The 20,414-nt window shown below is 45.2% G+C and overlaps 1 protein-coding gene and 1 long non-coding RNA gene across 2 annotated transcripts; one reads left to right on the top strand and one right to left on the bottom strand.

Moving 5' to 3' along the window:
* The first annotated feature begins 21 nt into the window (after positions 1 to 21).
* LOC144200516 (uncharacterized) lies at positions 22 to 16,896 on the top strand. Its single transcript, XR_013327127.1, has 5 exons — positions 22 to 164; positions 438 to 517; positions 11,351 to 11,447; positions 15,196 to 15,282; positions 16,542 to 16,896. It is a non-coding gene; the product is annotated as an uncharacterized LOC144200516 (long non-coding RNA).
* foxa3 (forkhead box A3) lies at positions 16,536 to 19,785 on the bottom strand. Its single transcript, XM_077722724.1, has 2 exons — positions 19,461 to 19,785; positions 16,536 to 17,833 (listed from the first exon to the last, which is right to left on the bottom strand). Exons 1-2 carry the CDS (start codon positions 19,530 to 19,532, stop codon positions 16,538 to 16,540), a joined length of 1,368 nt encoding a protein of 455 aa, XP_077578850.1. The 5' UTR covers positions 19,533 to 19,785; the 3' UTR covers positions 16,536 to 16,537.
* Between the last annotated feature and the right edge of the window lie 629 nt (positions 19,786 to 20,414).

Here is a 20,414-nt window from a genome sequence, read left to right as displayed (position 1 = left end):
ATACTAACTGTAAAATTAAAACGAGGAAAAGTGAATTCCAGGTGAATTTGTTTGTATCTCGCCGGAGGCGATTTTGATTTTATCCTAATTTTCACCAAAATATCGACAAACATACGACGAATTACTTTAGAATTACAAAGGAAATGCAACAATCACCCGAGAAGGTAAAGAAGAGTATGAGTACATTATCACGCATGGACAAATATTAAGTGGAAGGTCATGACAAAAATTAGCATGTGTACAAATTGGTACATACACTGTATGAACAAACAAATGCAACTACTACTAGCATTATTGTTGTTTTAATTTCATTGAATGTAGGCCATTTTAATACTTTGCACAAACTACGACGTTGTTAAGGGATCGTACAATGCATGTATGACGTGAAGACGTTGAATTAGATTTGGCGTGTTTATATTGAATGTACTCTTTTCCAGGAAATCGTGTGTGACGACACCGTTGAACGACTGCAAAAAAAACTTCGATCAACCTACTTTTACTACTCCCAAAGACCTTGGTGAGTACATATTTTAATTACTACTTTAGAAATGTATAGATGAATTGTTTACATGGTTGCGTGCAAGTGTGCTAATAGCTAATATGGAGGCCATGCATAAAGAACTGTTGGTAGTGCAAGGACGCCATCTTGAAAGTACATGTATAACGTTATTAACGTTATTTACTGGTAGCACTCACGTATATAGTTATATTTTTACACCCACCATTTCCCCCAACTCCCAAAATAGACTACAAAGAATATATGAAGCACTTTATTATCTGGTGAAAATGTTTTAATGTAAAATTAAACTTGCTGAGCTGCTTGGCGAATTAGCAAAAACGTTCATGTTTTTAGCATGTTATCATTTTAGCTCTGAGAACTATTTTATTTCTCCTGTTAACAAAGCAGTTTAAAAATGATATATTGAAATTATTGTTTTGTTATTATTGCTGCTATCTGGGTCTTATAATATCACCCGTTGTGAATGTTGTATTGCTCAGTAATGACAACATTACAAAACATAAGTAAAATTTAAAAAAATAATTGAAAAAACGTGCACTAGAGCCTAAGCTTAGCAATTATGCTCATTTTTTCCCAATTAAAAATGGCATTCCTCAACGGTAGGACTTTAAATCCATCTTAAACCAGCTGTATCTATACATTTTCTCAACATCAGTCATGTTTTTAAAATGTGGAATGCCACTCAACGATAGGTGAGTTCTTTTGTACCGGACTAAAATGTACCATTTGATAAGAAATTCCAGGATTATCACCGTTTTTACAATCCAACCCTCTCGAGTTAAAATAAGTACAGCAAGGTAGTTGACTTGACGAGGCCGCCCGGGCTCGTATCTATTGTTAGAGCCCATGTGTGTGTGTCATGTGTGCTTCCCAGACCCATTTAACGTTTATGGCCGCGAGCAGGCAACAGTTATAGCGCAGTCATAAACGCCGACTTCCACCGTCCGGCCGCTGGCAATCGTCTTTATCGTGCATTTCTGCCAGATTGTCATGTCTCGCATACACTGGACTGTTTGCTTTGTTTGCTGTGGGAAATAACTTGCTTCAAAACATTTTCACTATTATAAGTCCCGTTGGTAAATTCCATACGAGGTTGGCCAGTGGGATAGAAATGAGTCATCCGGTGGGTGACGTCATGGCTTTAATGTCAGGAGCGGCGAGCGGCAATCTTTTTGTGTTGTGGTGTGCGTGTGCCGTTCAGTTGTGTAAGAGGGATTTTTTTTTATATGTATATGAATAGCTGTAACGTCGCAGGTGTGTTTGCATCCTGGAACAATAAGCTTGGGCTGGGTGTAATATTTCCTCTCACGTTGGATTTGTGTACCCATCGTATATGCAGTTCTGCGTCCAGTTTATTTCAAATAGGAGCATTTCAGTTCAAATAATTAGATATGGACATGTCATTGTAATAGTAAGTGGCGAAATGACATCCCTAAATGTGAGCAGGCATGTTAAAAAAAACATTGCTATTTAGTTCCAAAAGCAATAAATGCCATTAAATCCCGAGGAAAGCTGTTACTGGCTCAACCTGGCCAATGGGTTATCTGGCAACCTTCACCTGTGGCTGAACCCCAGGTCCATTTGCCCCCATGGTGACACCCCCTCTTAGCGCGCCCCCTCCGTGTCAGAGTCCAGCTGGCGCACAGGTGGGCGGCCAGGGTCCAAAAGAACTGGACAAACGTCAAAATCGATTTCCGGTCACAGGCCCGGACACTCCGGAAATCTCTCAAGGAATTTCGGGCCGGAGCGTCCCCCGAAAAACTGAGCGGACCCTCGCGGACCGACTTGGCCAATAGCCGTAACGGCGACGGGATTTCGGGGCGATTGCTAATTGCGAGCTAGCTAGTTTTGTTAGATGCTTGTCCAGATAAGAGATCCACCATATTTGGGTCTGGCGGTAAGCGGTCTTTTGGACTTTTGGACCAGTTACGGGAAAGCCGGCACCGGCCCGGATGATTACCAAATAGAAGAATAAACACAACGGCAAGAGTACAGATAATCTTCCCAAGAACCCACTTTAGTTGAAACCCACCATCTTTTTGCCTTGTAAAAGTCTAATCTGCTTTATAAGGTGTCCTCGTTTGTATTTTTAAACACGGCCGTCATGAAGTTCCATTGGAGAGTTGGCATATTGTTTTTTTTCCTGGATATTTCAGTATAGGGCTGTAACAATGTTAATTCTTTAAATCGCCATGACCTATGACCCATAATCCTCCAAAATATCATTTGGGGGCGGGTCCAGAACAAGCAGGTGTCAGCCAATGGCAGCCCTAATATCCGCTTCACGCAGTTTAAAAAAAAAAAAGTAATGTTACACTGATTTAAAGACTTTGTAACTGATAAGGATGCCAATAGTGACCTAAAAGGGGGTTGCCATGACAACCCGCCAGGTTTTTAACCCAGCCCAAGCTTCCACTTCCTCATTCCCGGACGCACTATTCCCACGTCGGGCTCCGAACTGGCTTTGGCCACGAGTTGTAAAAAAAAAAAAAGCACCCGAAGGTCACCCGAAACCCTCCCGAGTGTCCAAATCCTGTTTGTCCAAAGCGGCCAACGGGCGGGCTCCTCCTTTAAGAGCCGGACTCCCGCCGTCTTTGTGATTCTTGCGTCTTAGCGCCACAATGGAAAGGAAATCTCCCGAGCCGCCTAAAAAGCTTTTCCCGACCGGGACCGCATGAAATCCAGTTGACGTTAATACAACCCGCGAACCAACCGTCTGACACCCCTGATCTATATCATTTTTTGGGGTAAATTGCCCGTGGCAGAATATTACCCGCCACACCTTGAATTTAAAAAAAAGGAACTGCAAAAACTTGTTCCGCGTTCACATTTGAAAAAAAATCCTACAGTTTTGGCGTATAATCTTTACACGACGGCCCCAAATGTTTATTATTCTGTGCGTGGCCATCAATCAAGCGGCCCTTTTTCCTGTCACCCTCACGCCATGTTCATCTTTTCCCGTGGCTTTCTTTGCTAGCGGCTGACGTACGCGTGGATGCGCTAACGTCAGGCCACGTTTTACTGCCTTTCCCACCACAACCACCGCCCCCTTTTAAAAGTCACTCTATCGTCCCTTCTTATCAGCGCGGCGTCCCGGCCGAAACCCCCCCACCCTCTTCTATCCGTCCCCGCACCCCCCCCCTTTAGCGTCAGCCTCATTACTCATTAACCAGGACTTCCTTTATCAAGCCCAGACAACCAGGAGGTCAGTCATCGAACCGCAGTGCTCGCTAGCGCCTTCCATCTTGTCTCGTCTTTCGGGGACGTGCGTAGACCGCCGACTTTGTGGGTAAGATGGTTAGAAATGGGACCAATGAGGGTCAAATCAAATGGCTGGTGTCGTTTTTTGGAGGCCAGATGAGATTCTTGAATTTCCTGCGCTAAAACCCAACTAGCTTTGAGCGATGAGGCCGCAAAAACGATCCGAAGCTAAAACCAACTCCCTCCACCTGGTTTTGAGCCCACTCCATTGACCAATAGCGGCCCAACAATTCTCCTCCGCCCAGTCGGGCGTCCACCAGCGCCCAGTCGGGCGTGCGTCTCCCCCCAGACTTGATGCCGCCCTGGATAAAGACCCCGCGGCCCCCGCGGCCCCCGCCCCCGCCCTTTGACTCCATTAGCACCCACTCAAGTGTGTTTAAAAGTCACTGGAGTCGAGCTTGGAGAGGCACTCTGCTTAGCGCCTGAACAAAAATATGAAAATAAAAGCGCCCCACTAATCATTAATGCGGCAGGTATGCGCAGGCCTTATCGGATGCCATGTGGCCTAGTTTACATTTTAAAAAGAAAAAAGATAGAAAAAAATGCTCCAATGTTCACATCTGTAAGACAAATGTTCACATTTTGCAAAGTGTGTGTGTTCTCTTGTAACGATCCTGACGACACACACACACACACACACACACACGGACACACACGGACACACACACACCCATCTGGATTAAACAAGGGCGTGGTCGAGGCAGGGTCAGCGCAAGGCTCCCAACTGATCCCATCAAACCTATCAACTGTGTGTGTGTGTGTGTGTGTGTGTGTGTTTGCACAGTAGTAAAAACCTGAAAGACCTCCCCCCTCACCCCCTACACCCCCCCCCCCCCCCCCCCCCAAATTCACCCCCTCTACCGACGCCGCAATCTCCCGGGACACCCAGGTGCGACTACACCCGCACACACGCAAACACACGTGCAGGGTTTTTTTTTAATCTAGTGGGCAGGGCTTGAATGCGTTAGATATGATCCATTAATGACTTAAGATTGAACCAATTTCCCCCAAAAATAAGTTATTAAAACTTTTTCAGCGCCGTGACAGAAATCCAATCGCGTAGGTCGGTGGATTTAGAGTTTAGTTCATCGGTAATAGAGATCCAATCTGATTGAAGAGGGAGGGATGTAGCTTTTTGGGACAGAATTTGCAATCCGTTTTATCAAGATCAATTCTCATTAGATTTATGTTCTGGTGAGAATGGTGGCGTTCCCCACGAACTGCTTAGATGGAGGCGGCCAGCCGGCCGGCGCTATTAGCTCAGTGCCAGGTGAGTCTGTGAGTAAACACAGCAGACAATGGAGGCGGCCCATCTCCTCCTCAAAGCCGCCCATTGTTCTCAAACTACACTTTGTGTGGATGCAGGGATAGAGAGTCTATAGAACACCCCCCCCCCCCTACACGCGCCAACACGCAACACTTGGCGTACGACCACTTAGTCCCCCCCGAGTAGTATTTTAGCTCCTCCCAGTCCCTCACAGATTGGACGTCCCGTGCCGTCCATGGAAGTCAAGCCTTGGGCGAGCACGTCTGATCAAACAATAGTTTTACGGAGCCTCCTTGCGCGAGAAGTTGGCGGGGGCTGAGCATCCCTTCAGCGAGTGGGCTCCTCCCCGTCACCATATTGTGCAAACACACGGTGCAAACATGGCTGCCCGCCCGTGTACGTCCAACTCAAACTGCTGGAAAGCGGGTAAAAGCGTCTGAGATTAAAAGTGGGAGATAAAAAAAACCCCACTGAGGCCTTTGTGCGCCTTATCCTCTCCTCAAAAGTGGTCTTATACTTTAACCCCGTGACTTGTTCACCTGGCCAAAAACATGTCCGCCCTCCACACCCAGGGCCGACCATTCATCCCAGCGCAAACACTGGCGGCCGCGGCGGGGAACAAAAGCCGCCGTGAATAATGGCGGCCAAATGTCAGCGTTCTCTTTGGCGGACGCCGCCCAAACGCCGTTAACCATTAACGCGCCACCTGAAGCGGCAACAATGAACAGAAACTGGGGGCGGAGCCGGAAAAAAAACCACTCAAAAACATCCTCACCTTCTCTACGTACAGTATTGGAGAGATTTTTGTAAGTTTGGATAATTGATGACATCATACTGTCAAAATTTAGCCCCGCGAGTGTCCTCTTAGAGCACGGGTGTCAAAGTGGCGGCCCGGGGGCCAAATGCGGCCCGAGAAAGTCAGTCCCGAGTGCCAAATTTCTGTTTTAGGATCAAATTCAAATCATTAGAGATATATATTACATTTCTTGATTACCCCCCTTTTAAATCAATCATTGTCAATCCATTTATTTAAAAAAATCGAAATATTAGATCTAAAATGGTCCAGCCGACTTTAAATCAAGTTGACGTTTTTCATGCTTTTTGCCCGCTTCCTCTTGGTCTTCTTCTTGTCGCTGCCGAGTTCCGTCCAGAAGAGAGAGCGGGCGTGGGCATCAATACCTGTCTGTGTTGCGTCCCTTTTGGGGGCCAACACTGCTACCTTTGTGCCGGATGAGACTAAAATTAAAGGTGCTTTAATTGCAGTCTTGTGAGGGTGCTGTGTGTGTGTGTGTGTGTGTGTGTGTGTGTGTCTTTGCGAGGATGAAGCGGCTCAACTCCAAAGGAAAACGTATTTTTAGCCCGCAAATTCGCCGCCCGCCGAAGCCTCGTCGGGTTAGAACAACATCCATTTTTGAAAAAATGACTTTGTATATATTAATGTATATTTATTAGCTAGCAGAGTATTAGAAAGCCACAAATGATCATCAATTCTGGTTGTGATGTCACAAAAATCCTTGATAGACTAATTTGGGTGGAATAATATATTGTTTTTTCCCTTAAAAATTAAATTATCCCAGTCATTTTTAGTTAAAAAGACCAATTAATTAATTGATCAAAATATTTGTGAAATAATTAGCTAGCTGCCTGTAAATTCTTTATTTAAATGTCATTCCAGTCAAGACAAATTGGACATCCAGTAGCAGCCATATTTTTTTTGCTGTGAGATATTTTTTTTAAAGTTGCTTCAACCGCACTTATTCATTCTTGGACAACTTTTCGAGCCCGTTTGAGGGAGCAAAAAAAGCCACAGGGCTCAGCAAAAAAGCCTCCAAAGATCCTTTTTTTTTTGCCCGGCGACAAGAAGCAGAAAGGGAGGGGCCGCTGGCGAAATAAAACGTTTTAATTCATGCGGCGGCGGATGTTTTGAAGGAAACCGACAGAGGACGGACGGAGCCACGCTAACTGGACCCGCTCTGTTCGACACTTTTTCCCCCTTCTCCCAAAACGACGGCCCACCTGGTGTTTTTGTTCCTGCTTCGTCGTAATCGATGAAAAAAAATGCCAAAAAACGGCCACATGACAGTCATTTTAGGCATGCTAATGCTCCTATATTGGTTTAAATGAGGGGAGTCCAATTCCGTTGGGTTGGTGGGCCGCATTCATGCCAACTGGATCCAATGTGCCTCGAAACTAGAAGCCTATCGAAAGTCTCAAATGTTGTTGTTTTGCTTTCTTTGGGGGGGTCAAGTCAGGTTTGCTTTGCTTTACTACGCTGGCTCACCTTTTTCGTCTTTCTGTTTATTTTTCTATTCCTGGCTAAAAGTGGGGAACAAGTGCAAGTGTGTGTATAGGTGTGTGTACAAAAAAAACTTGCAGTTTTACCTATATTTGTGTGTATGCGGTCCCTTTAGTTTTTATTGAGGAAATAGTTTGTTGTCGCGTGCGTCCAATCGTTTTGTCCTGGTAAACGATTGGCATCCGAACAAAATATTGCTGAGTCACACAGACCATTGACCTTTGACCTCTTGACATGTTATGAAAACAAGGTTTCCATTTTTTTGTCTATTTGGAATGATGTATGGCTTCGTAGATATCCACGATTGTTGGCAAAAGTGCGTTGCGTCCCATCCCATGTTTCCCGGTAACTTTCCTGCGGCTTCCATGAAATGTTCCGTGCGGCGGCGGCGGCGAGCGACCCGTCCGACCAGTCGTGTTTGCTCACATCCAGCGGCTCTGTTCCCTTCTTCACTTTGTCTTGTTTTCCGTCCAAGTCTTCAACGGGAAGCGACTTTTTGTTTGTTTTTGGGACGGCGTCCATTCACATTGCAATATGCTTCCCTATATTCTTCATTTATGGCCCATTCTACTTGTTTGTAGTTCATTTGATGATCAAGTTGATTGGACTTTTATCACCTGGGTGTCCATTTCAAACATTTTGGGACAGTGGACATTTTCCTCGTCCCAGGTGGCTCGGATCCCGACCCGATTCCCTGCCCGCACGGACGCCATTTTAATTTCCCGGCGTCCTTACGGGAAGAGCAGAGGCATCTTCCAAGAGCCGTCCGTCCCAAATAGAGCGTCTCTTTCCCTTCCTCGCTACTACGGCGGTACCTTCTAATTTTAAACGCGCTTAAAAGGTGGCTTTGTGGACTCGGAGTCGGGGGCCCGTTGGCTAGCGGGCAGCTCGGTGAGATTAAGGGGGTTGGGGGGGCTGAACTGGCGGATGAAGGAATGTTTTGAAGCGGCGGATGGCGGCAAGCCTGCCCCAACGTGACGACGCACAAGAGGAATATTCATGTGAACGCTTTCTAACAGGACTCGTCCAGGATGCTCGGCATCGAACTCGGATTCGTTGGAGGCCGTTTATATAGTCGTGCGTGACCAGAGTTCAACGGCTTTTCATTCATTTCATGTGGGAGGGTTGGTAGCATGTGGTTGGCTGCTCATTCAACTCATTCAAAGGGTTTCAGTGCAGTTTTCAAAAAGTAAGCTTTTTGTGTGTATAGCTACTAGTACTATGTTATTGAAATTTAATAGCACAGAAATACAATCTAAAACCATTTAAAACAGTCAATTTGCTTTAAAAGCCACCAAAACATGTATGAATGGGCTCTAAGTTGATTTTTTTTCTTTCTTCCCCTTGTGGAAATGCAATATTTTCTGCTTCCAAACATCTCTTGAGTAACTTCAGCGTTGGCGATGAGAACGGCGGGGAAGTAGGACGGCTTAATTTGAGGCGGGGGTGCGGCGGTGGCGAGCTAGAGAGGGAGCAGCGAGGGAGAGACATTCCCCGGGCCCGCGTCGGCATCCCCCATGAAAGGCCGGATTGTCCCGAGGCTTCCCCGAGCCAGGAAAGTTCCCCCCCGGCGGCGCGGCAGTGGCGGCGGCAGTGGCGGCGGCGGCGCTATCTGCCGGGAAGGCCCGCCACGCCGCTTATGTCAGATACCTTGCCGCGTGTTATAAATACTCACACACAGGCTAAACGAGCTGGCAACGTGTTTATTTTGACAGGCGCTAGTGAGAGCGAAGGGAGGGGGTCTTTCTAGTTGGGGTCAGAGTTGGAATATTTAGCTCAGGTAGGGACAAAAACATCGGGGTGGAGAACAATCAAGATGGCCGCTGGCGGGGGTGAAATCTTGGCCGGAAGAACAACATTTATTTTATTTATTTTTGTACTTGTAGGCTGCCAATGAGAGCTTTCCAAAATGTGCTCTGGTTTGTATGCGGTGGGCCTTCTTGGCGGCCATCTTGGGTCAGATCACTGTTGGGAAAAGTAGATCTAAGAAAGGATTTTTCGCTCATTATTGGCTTGTTATTTCTTGATATCGATGACTTTACTTTAATACCGTGTAGCTACCGATATGAGTATCATTTTTTTGGGGTGGTGGTGGAAATCTTATCACTTGAAGGGGCAAATGGTGCATGTGTGTGTATGTTTCCTCCTGGAAATAAGAAGCGCTAGTGTACTCGAGTGTAACCCGCACACGCACACACACGTAGTCAAGACACAGCAGCATTCATTCGTTCATGCCCTCCCTCTGGCTCACTGGCTTCATGGTCCCACCCTCCCATCGGCCGTCACTCATCTCGCCGGACTGCCCGCCACTCGGCGCAAAGGACATTTTGAACTTTTAGGGGGTGCGCCAATGGTGTCACATCCTCGTGGTGTGTGAGTGCTAATTTCAAAGCGGCCCTCTTAATGGCCTGGGCGGAGGCCTGCTAATCTGGCACAGCTGGTGGTCGCTCTCACTGCTAGTGTGTGCGTGTGTGTGTGTGTGTTAATTGGGGTAGGTTGGGGGTCCCGCTATTGCAGGCGGCGGGCAAACGACATCAAGTCGCAGAGGGGTGAAAGTGAGAATGGAATTCCTGTCGGGATTGGGGGGGGGGGGGGGGGGTCCTGCTTGGAAGAATGCAGCTGTCAGTCATCAGACAAACCGTTGCCATTGACAGCAATAGACGTCCAATCCTAAATTTAGTAATGTTTTTCCTTCAAATACATCAACAACGAAGAAAGGAATTGTGTGATGTTTTCAGGGCTATTTTCCCCCCACGAGTATATTACTGTCATTTGATATCGCCTCAATAGTTCCAAAATATTTACTTAAAATGATGTCCATTTTCCGGGAACAATATGATCAATTAATGACTTTTAATGCAAGCAGGTGGGAGAGTTTTTTTTATTGTGCATCGGATGCGATCACTCTGACAGCTGATGGTGAACTGCTCCATTGTGTGTGTGTGTGTGTGTGTTTTCGTGTATCCAGCTGTACACACACACACACACACACACACCCTGTTAATGAAGTGTGTTGTCACAGCAGTGTGACCGTCTCTGCTTACCACCTCCTCCCGGTGTTACGCTAGCATGCTAGCTGCTTACTGCGGCTCATAAATTATTTTCAAGTTCACATGCAGAGCTATCATCACTTTTTTAAGTCCTCTCCGTCACTTCCTCTCCTCGCAAAAGTCACGTTGCCTGGTCGTCTTCATCCAAATTGTCGCTTTTTTGCAAGTAGAAGCGTACTTTACATTGAAATAGCACAATTTGTTCCACCATCTTTTGCTTTTGTGTGCTAAAAAGGAGCAAAAATATATGAAAACAATTTATTTATATTGATTTAAACAACTGTCGGTCTAAAATGTGATTAATTGCGGTTAGAATTCTTAACCATTTTATGATACGCCTACCTGCCTTTATACAATAATGGGCGTGGCCCACACACCTGTGCCGAGTGATAAGATAACGTCACGGCGCCGTGCCTGGGTGCGTTTTTCCCCCCCGAAGCCGCTTAACCGCAAAAGAAATATCCCAGACTGTCACACAACCACGTCGGCCGCCATTTTGACGCGGTAACCGAAATGGCCAAGTGGCGCTACGGCGGTACGCGTCGTCGCGGTCGGTCGTATTAAACAATCAGAGTTTGTCTGTTTGGCGCTCAAACAACACACATTTTCTGATTTGCGTCAAATATTTGCAGCTAACTAATCTGTGTTGTCGTCATATTTGCAAAGTCACACTCGTCAAGCTTCTTTACACACACACTAATAACAAATTTTAAATGCACTATCATTCTGCGCATAGAATTTGGATCAAAATAAAGTAATGGCATCATATTTCTCCCCCCAAAAATATGCCAAACTGGCAGAACGAGGATGTAAATATCCCAAACTTAGTGGCACAGACTGTTATTTCATGTTAATGCATTTTCGGTCATTTTCAGCAGCTTACTTGCCGTCATGTACCAAAGTATGTTGGTGGTTTTCAGCCTGGTGAAATACTTTTTTTTTTCAAATGCTTTCAGGTCCCGAGGATATTTGCTGATATCTCCTGTGTGACGCTTGAACAAACATCTCGGAGACATCAGCAGAACACGGGCCCCACACGTCCTCGCACGACAGGTTAGCTAAACAGTAGTATAATGAATTTCATTGTCAAATTCTGTCACCCTCATTTCTTAAAATGTAAGAGAACAAACCCTACATATCTTTGAACATTAACTGTCACCTAAAAAGCTTTTAACTTACTAACTTAATTAGTTAAAAGTAGGAAAGAAGAAAAATGAAAAAGACCTTGTCATGCTAGCTTAGCCTGATAGTACTTTTGACCTGGGCTAATGCCTGTTAGCGCTAGCCTATCAACAACCAACCCCGTTTTTAGCCTTAAATGGTTCTTTTGTAGTGTACCTGTAAATAACTCCATTTCCCAGCTATTGCTAGCTAGTATAGCTAGCTATCTATTTGACAATGTACAATAAAAGTGCGCTAAACACAGTAATGTTGTTAAGTAATGGAACGCTGCTACTAACAAGTTGTTTCCGAGCGCCCCGAAATAAATAAACCGTTTGAATTTTGACTACTGAGCCTGCTAACATTAAAAATTAGCCATTTCTTCATTAGCGTGTAAAATAATGTCAAATTTTATTGTTTTTCCCCCACTTTCAGTGTCAAAAATGCTAAGGTGACCAAATTAGCATACAGTTAATGTAAAAAAAGCAAATTTTTAGAGAAATTGGTACTTTTGAATTGATATTAGCGGCAGTTAATGAGTTAAAGGCGCAGATTTCAAACGGGCAGCAAAAGTCGTGCACGCTAGGCCAAAATATGCAATATATATTTGAGCAATTGGGTGTGCAGGTGTGCCGTCATAACAGTCCAGGAAGGCCGATAAGAGAAAAAAAAGTTTAATGATTCTGGGAGGGAAAGTGGGTCAGCGACAACAACGGGAAGTGGAGAAAAAAAAAAAAAAAAAAAACGACGCCACGTATAGCATGAAAACCACAGAAGAAGACGCTTCATTCATTGAGACCAGAAATAAATAGGATCCTATAGGCACCATTTTGTCACCTTTCCCCCTTTATAATCCATCTATACCGTATACTCACACACATCTTGGATGTATAATGTAATCACTCTATTGTGTGTGTGTGTGTCTCCAGAATGTTCTTTTTTTTATTTTTTATCAGTTCTCTCTTTACCCGACGGGACAAAGTCTAAACTTTTATCTGGACGTCTGACTGACTGACACACTAACTGCCCTGCCGCCCTGCCGCCCGCCGTGTGTGCGCGTATTCGTCGTCTGCCGCCTCTTTTTCTCATTTATTAAACTTTATGTCGTAAATCAACTTCCTGTTGCTAAGTCACCGTTTTGGTGACACCGCCGTCGTACGTCAAGCGGCAAAACGAAGGCTGCGTTGCCACATATTAACGTTTATTGGCTATTAGTCACCATTGGGGGCTGATTTAGTCGCTGGCTAATGATTAACTCGCCGCAATCTACTGTTTTCATCAGTTGGGATGGCGCTCAAAAAGACTGAAGTCGTTACGTTTGGATGTAGATTAAGTTTAATTTAAAGTCGTGGGATTCCATTGATGTCCAATCGGTTTGGAGTGGGAGGGTGGCAGCCAATGTCACACTCGTATCAGTTACAGTCTTCAACTAGCTTAGCATGCATTTTTCGGGTATGTGGGAGCCAAACCGGAATACCCAGAGAAAACCCACCCACCCGGGATTGAACCCTCCCAGAAATGCGATGCGCACGTGCTAACCACTTTCACACCGGACCGCCATCAAGTGAATTTTTTTTAAGCATGTTGTATATTTAAAAGTAATCCTAATTCTTGTACTTTTGCGCGACATAATTTGGTCCTTTGGGCTTTGCTTTTGTTACCTGTGGTCGAAACATGCCAAATTTTGCTCAGAAAAATCAGTAGGTTTTAAGTTTTTATTTCTTTTTTGGTCCTACTACTTTGAGTGGGCTTGAACATAGAGTATATCCATGTTCAAATATAGCAGATAGTACACGGTGTGTGTGTGTGTGTGTCACACGATGTCACCTGCAAATTATGAAAGAGCGAGCACATGTCCAGAGGCAGAACTGTACAGTAAGTGCTCCCTCCTTCCCTCCTTTCTTTCCTCCTTTCTTTCCTCCTTTCTTTCCTCCTTCCCCGCAGGCAATAAGTAGAGTAAACACAGCATCCACCTAACAGGATCCAGGATGCACCGCTTCATTTGCATCCTAGCGCCTCAAAACACACACACACAGTTACACACGCACATACACACCCGCAAGCACACGCTTGTTTAGCTGTTTATTTTTCAATATGTTGGACTTTTAAGTGGACAAATGTTCCATTTTCTTTGTTTTGTGATTATTATATTTTTTAGGAGATGGGAGTATTGTTTAGGGGATGGTGTTAAGGTCTGGTTTTGGCTTTGGTGTGCTTTGGGTTGAGTCGTCGGTTGTGTCCCGGGGCTTCAACAGGATGGCAAAAGTGTCCCTTTGGCACTTGGCTCCGCCCCATCATGACCTGTCTTGCTTGTCGTCTTATTCCTCTTAACGGGGAATATGCAAAACTTTTACTTTGGCCTCAGGACATGGACATTTTTTTTTCTCTTTAATTTGGGAAAACCGGTCCTTGAACGCCTCGGCCGCCATTGACAACATTAGACGTCTAATCCGTTAATTAATGTCGTTTCTAATAATATTGTCATCTTCGCACACTAATAAGAAAAAGTTATTTATCTTTTGAATATTTAACTCAATTTATATATTTAGTTTTGCATTTATCTAAGTTTTTTTCTTTATTTTAGCCTTCTTACTTTAGAATTTTTACTTTTATGACATTACCCATTATAATATATCTTCTTTTAATTTCACATTAATTTATAGTCGATCAATACTTAAAATAATTTAATTATATATATATATATTATATACTATATTATATATAGCATGGTTAATGGCACCAAAACATAATGATTCACTGTTCAGTTAAACAAAATTGGACGTCTATGTCCACTTAATAATCGGCGATTGGTCGCTGCCGCCGTTGACTAATGTACATCGTTGAAAGCCCCCCCCCCCCCCCCCCCCCCCCCAGCGTGCGGCCCGCCGTCTTAGTTGGCTCGGCAGCGGGGTCGCCGCGGGGTCACGAGCCACGCTCCTGGCCACGGCGGCCCTTTGAGGCTCTCAGCGTGAGGCGGCCATGTTTAGTCTGCCGCACGCCACGTCCATTTGGCCCCGAGCTGTCTCAACAAAAAAAGCCAGACGCCTTTTGACCACCGCGGCGGCGCCCATCGCTCACCTGCCACTCCGACCCATACTTGCAAAATGTACGCACTTTTGGCTCAAAGTCATCCATTTTTTTCTCTCAAAATGAAACCACTTTCTAAAAAAAGACACAAATACCTATTTTCTCCCATTTGAACCTTTTTATTTTATTAAGAAACATAAATGCTGGCCATCACATGAAGAAGAAAGAGGGAAGAATATATTATAAGGACACACAGTTGCAAAAAAACAAAGAAAAGCGAACAAAAAGCGACATGCGACATTTTCCTCTGGTCCACCATGTGACCTGGACTTTTATCATCCTCCAATTTATTGATAAGTGATCATGTGGAAAGGCACTTTTGGACCGTAATGTGACCGTTTGGCTTCAAACTCGGTGACCACCCCCACTGGCAATAGTAACACACACACACACACACACACACTATCAGCCCACCTGGCTAGTGGGAGCTCCATAGTGCAAAGTACTGTATGTAAATCTCCCATAGTGCATCTCTCTCTCTCTCTCTCTCTCTCTCTCTCTCTCTCTCTCTCTCTTACTCAATTCTTTTCTTCTTCTTCTGTGTTTTTTTTAGTAACCGACTTGAAACAAAGCCACGCTCACGCCACACACACACACACTCATGGATGGACGGTCCGACCGAATCCGGCAACTCAAACAGGTACGTAACAAAAAAATGGAAAAGGAAAGATAGAATGTTGCTTTTCTACCACAATTCCACATTCAAATTCCAGAATAAGCCAATCCCAAAGCCCCAATGTATTTTTATTTATTCCAATTGGAGACTATTCCTGTTCCACCACCATGTGACCTTCCATTGATCCCATATGGAATATTACTAGCTACCTATTCTAGCTCTTTCTCTTGTCCCAACATTTATTCCGGAACATCATTTGAGCGTATTTCCCAAAGCCCTATTCCAGATCTTTCAAATCCCATATTCACCATTCCTGAACCTTAATATTCCCTTAGCATAGCACACACAGCCTAGCCCAAAATCCTATGGCCTACCCTTCCTTTTTTCCAGAGAAGTCATCTATTCCGGAACATTTTAGTTTTTAATCTGGCAATAGTATTTACGTAACACTTTCTCTTGTAGCTATCTCCCCTCCCAGAACATTTCTGCGTCTTAAATAGGTTTATATTCCAGAATGGTCTCCCATTTTGACCCCCCAAATGAAACATTCCCTTTTTTCACCACACCACCTGTATTGTAGGACAAGCACTATTCCAGAATAACCCCACAAGAGTCAAGCCATGCCCACAGAAATGTTTTTTTGTAACATGAATCGTAAAAATGGTGAAAGTAACACCAGAAGCGCACACCCTTTTGTAACTGTTTGGACAAAGCAGAATGTAAGATATATTAAAAAACAATTTCCCCCTTCATAAATAAATGCAAATCCCCCTTTTGACAGCGCCATGCACTTTGCTGCTATTTACATTTTGTACAAAGTCCATCTTCATCATTGTCAACTTCATCGTGTGTAACCAGAGAGTCTCCATAAGGGGGGACAACAAAAATACAAATAAAAATGTGCTCCTTCCAAAAAAAAAACCCTTTTAAATGTGGTCAGCAAAGCCTTTAACGCATTTATTCCAGATCTTTTCATATTAGGATTAAGATCCACATACTAGTACTGTCTCTGTCTGAAACCCTTGGTTTTCTAGGCCTTAGTCTTTAAACCACGAGTAAGTAACTGGACAAAATTGACAAAATATGCAAAAGATATTTGTCGATGGCGCTCTGAAAATTGTTGTGCTAGGACAATGCTGGTCGGAGCAAAGTTTGCGCTAGTACGCTGAACCTTCAAGTGGAACTTGGTTTATTGACCGCTACCAACGCTGGTCCAGAGGCGGTGGCCCCCCGTTTTTTTTTTTTTGAGTCTGACCCTCTCCCCCCCCCCCCTTTGACATTAGGAGGCGTTGAGCACGGAGCGGCTGTAAAGAGTCTGGTAGTAAGCCCCCGAGTCCATGGCCACCGGTCCGGGGCTGTCGTAGATCTGCTTGGCGGCCACGGGGGAGCCCGCGGCGGCGTAGCTGTTGTAGGCCATCACCTGGTCCTGGTAGGACTTCAGGTCCATCTTCTGCTCGTTGGACATCAGGTTGGTGATGGAGAAGGGGTGGTTGAAGTTGTAGTGGGGGTCCAGGGACTTTAGGGCCTCGTTGGGAAGCTCCATGTGCTGCTGGACCATGGCGCCCGGGGGGAGGAGGTGGTGGTGGTGCTGGTGGGCCGACTGGGAGTGGAACACGGAGGCCGACGAAGACGTGGCCGGCGCCGTCGCCGCCGCCGCCGCCGCCGCCGCCGGGCAGTCCAGCGCCGCCAGCAGGGAGTTGCCGCCGGAGGGACCGCGGGGGAGGGACTGGTCGTCGGAGGAACCCGGGTGGGAGTTGTCCGAGTGGGCCGAGTCGGCTTCGTCAGAGCCGGCGCCGCCCGCCGGGCTGCGATCGCCCGCCGCCAGGTCGCCCCTCTTGCCACCGCCGCCGTCCTTCCCCGCCTTCTTGGCCAACTTGTCGTCGATCTTGAATCGTTTCTGGCGCCGCAGGTAGCAGCCGTTCTCGAACATGTTGCCCGACTGCGGGTGCAGCGTCCAATAGGAGCCCTTGCCCGGCTTGTCGGGCGAGCGGGCCACCTTGACGAAGCAGTCGTTGAAGGACAGCGAGTGGCGGATGGAGTTCTGCCAGCGCTGCTGGTTCTCCCGGTAGTAGGGGAACAAGTCCATGATCCACTGGTAGATCTCGTTGAGGGTCAGCATCTTGCTGCCGCTCTGCTGGATGGCCATGGTGATCAGCGAGATGTACGAGTAGGGCGGCTTGGCGTGGGTCAGCGAGCGACGGTACGGCTTGGGCGGGATCTCCTTGGGACCTCCGCGGCTCAGGGGGCCGCCCGCCGCCGACGGGTAAGCCAGCTGGCTCACCGACTGGCCCATGTTGCCGTAGTGGGACAGCGAACCCGCCGCCGCCGCCGCCGAGGGCCCCAGCTGGCTCAGCGAACCCGAGCCCAGTGCGGGCGCCACGGGGGACAGCGGCATGTGGGCCACCGCGCCCGAGCTCATGGAGGCCAGCGGCGAAGGGCTGAGGCCCGAGCCGGGGTAGGCCATGTTCAGGCCGCCCCCGCCGCCCGCCGGGTTGAGGTTGATGTAGCTGTTGATGGGGCCCATGGAGCCCACCGAGGCCAGGGCGCCGTTCATGCCGCCGGGCGACGAGTACATCTGCCACAACAACACAAAAGAAAAAACAACGTTGTCTTAGCATTAGCTCGTTGGCCGGGGGGGCTAATTGATAGCGTGTTTTGCAGGTGGTCCAGCGTGCTGACTCCTGACCAATAGCCTAGCCTAGCATGTTTGCCACTGGGTAGTCAACTTGTCCTAACCTGCCTTAATTTTTTGTCTCCATTTTTCTGTTTTTCGTTCAAAAATCATTCTGTCAAATCTAAAAAAAAAGGTAAAATATACATTGTTTTAGATCTATAAAAACTGAATATTTTATATATTATATCTAAAATGGTCCACATAGAGTTGATGTTAGTATTAACAAATATATCATTTTTCCTGCCATGATGTTACTATCTTCCAAATTTACAGTATTTGCCCAATTGTGTTTCTTATGTTTATTTTATAGTTTTTTGTGTTTCATTTTCTGTCATTTTTTACTAAGCGCCATTGACATCTATGGACGTCCAATCCGTTTGCCTTAAATCTAAACCCTACTCTGTTTTAAATGTACAGTTTTTTTGTTACTTGTCGGCTGCTGTTGACGTTGGCGGACGTCCAACTTTTTACGACTTAGACCGAGGCTAAATTAGACGTCTATCAGCGTCTGTGGCAATGAAACATAGAATTTCAAAGGCATGAAGTTTATTTTTTCGCTTTTAATTGAAAAGTAGCTTTTAAGCCAGCGTCGTCTTCCATTTTTTTTCTTGAGTTTTTTTTTTTTTTTTTTTTTTGCTGAATGCACAATGAAGCTCTCAGTGCGCACGGATTTCGCACTCACGCGTGAACGTCAAAGTGCGCAAAAGCGCGTCAGCAAGGCCCTTTTTTTCATTTCGGCTCCCGCGGAAAAACGACCAATCTTCTTTTTCTTTTTCTTTCCCTATTTCATTGGCTTGGAAAATAAAGAAAAAAAAGTCCAAAGAACGGAGAAAGTTGAAAGTTTGAAAGGGAATGCTCGCACTTTTGTGTTAATTTCATCAGCGCTTGATGACATTAATTTTAAATTCTATTAACAACGAATGCATTGTTTAAATGGATATTAGGACTCGTTTGACAATTAGCAAGCGAGATTAATTGCTTTACTTTGTTTTCGTTCTGAAAAGTATCAAGTTAAAATAGGAACTTTTGTATTATTGGAGAAAATCGAAGTTATGTGGAAAATGTGGGTTCATTATTCGTTTTGGTAATATAAATGTATTATAGCTAGATGTTTTTGCTGTTCGTTAAATATATAAAAATACATATTTTATCGTTTTAATACAATTTTAGGCTGTAAATACACACTCGTGCTTATTATAAGCTTAAAAATGTTTTTAGAATGTATTTAAAAATATCAACATATTATCTTATGTTCTTTCAGCTTTTAAAATGTGTTTAAGCATGTTAATAATTCATTTTGTAGTCATAGCTCTTCAAATCTAGACTTATTTCATCTGCAAACTAAATAGCCTTGTCAAATATCAACGTTTTTGTACTTATAAAATATATTTAACCATATTTAATTTACTTTTTGACCTTTCTTTAACTGGAATTTTATAGGTACATTTTTTAAACGAAAATATAGTGCGAATGGATTTATTGAAGTACTTTTTTTGTCTTTCTCTTTTTAATGGTAGCCTCGGCTTACCTCGCTAGCCTCGCTGTAAAAAGTATTCCACTCTGGTATGTCGTGGGCTTCCATCTTCACTGAGCTCAACATCCCCACAAAGAAAACCTTGAGAGGAACAGGATGAGCTGTCGCACCTTGACACTCCCCCCTCCTCCTCCTCCTCCCTTTCCTCCCAACGTTATAATCCTTTAAGAACGTTAAAAAAATGATCCTCCACGTAAACACACAAAAAACAACTTGAACAAAGTCACAACAAGTTCACGTGGCCTTCATTTTCCACTTCTTTTTTTTCTTCTCTTTTGCAGACGTGGAGACCCTCAGACGGGAGGGATGGAGGTCTCAGGACGGGCTGAGGAAAAAACGCCAATCGGACTTGCTTTATAAGGTAAGCGCTCAAGCCACGCCCCCTGGTCGAAATTCGCCACCCAGGCTCCTCCACCCCGTTGCTAAATTTCAATATGTCAGGAAGGAGGCTCCCATTCTGCAAAAAAAAAGGAAAAAGGGGCCAATGTGGCCCCCTGGCGTGCTGTTTATTGGCCCGGTTGGACTGGCGGGCGGCCTGCCATGGTTCAGTGCCATTGACGTTCATAGACGGCCAAATCCAGATGAGCAGTTAGTTAATCGAAATGAGAAAATAGTTTTGCTTATTATGCCATTGACAGTGATGTTTGTTCATTAGCTGCCGTTCTTTTTCTTGTTCTAGAACAGTGGAAAAGTTGTCGATGGTTAACACCTAATGAGTTAATACTTCTCAGTTTTACCCATAAGCAAGCAAGTCGCTAGAGGTTTTTTTTTTTGGGCGGAGGTCCGTCAGTTTGTGGCCCGAGGGGATTTGCAAGGGGGCGGCGTGAAAGTCGTTAATTCCCGCGGCTGTCACCTCCCTTTAACACCTCGCGAGAGGAAACTTTTCAGCCGAAAAAACGACATAGCAAAACTTCATTGCTTTGACTTGAGTTTAGTTTTTTGTTTTTT

The sequence above is a fragment of the Stigmatopora nigra genome, chromosome 8, assembly GCF_051989575.1.
Source record: "Stigmatopora nigra isolate UIUO_SnigA chromosome 8, RoL_Snig_1.1, whole genome shotgun sequence".
NCBI classification, from domain to species: Eukaryota; Metazoa; Chordata; class Actinopteri; order Syngnathiformes; family Syngnathidae; genus Stigmatopora; species Stigmatopora nigra.
The sequence above is the reverse complement of the archived record's forward strand: the minus strand, read 5'-3'. Positions and strand labels throughout refer to the sequence as shown.

Coding starts and splice junctions, on each gene's coding strand:
- foxa3 (XM_077722724.1), bottom strand. CDS start 19,532: ATGTTGAGCTCAGTGAAGATGGAAGCCCACGACATACCAGAGTGGAAT. Junction 17,834..19,460: donor TTTACAGCGAGGCTAGCGAG/GTAAGCCGAGGC, acceptor TTGTTGTGGCAG/ATGTACTCGTCGCCCGGCGG.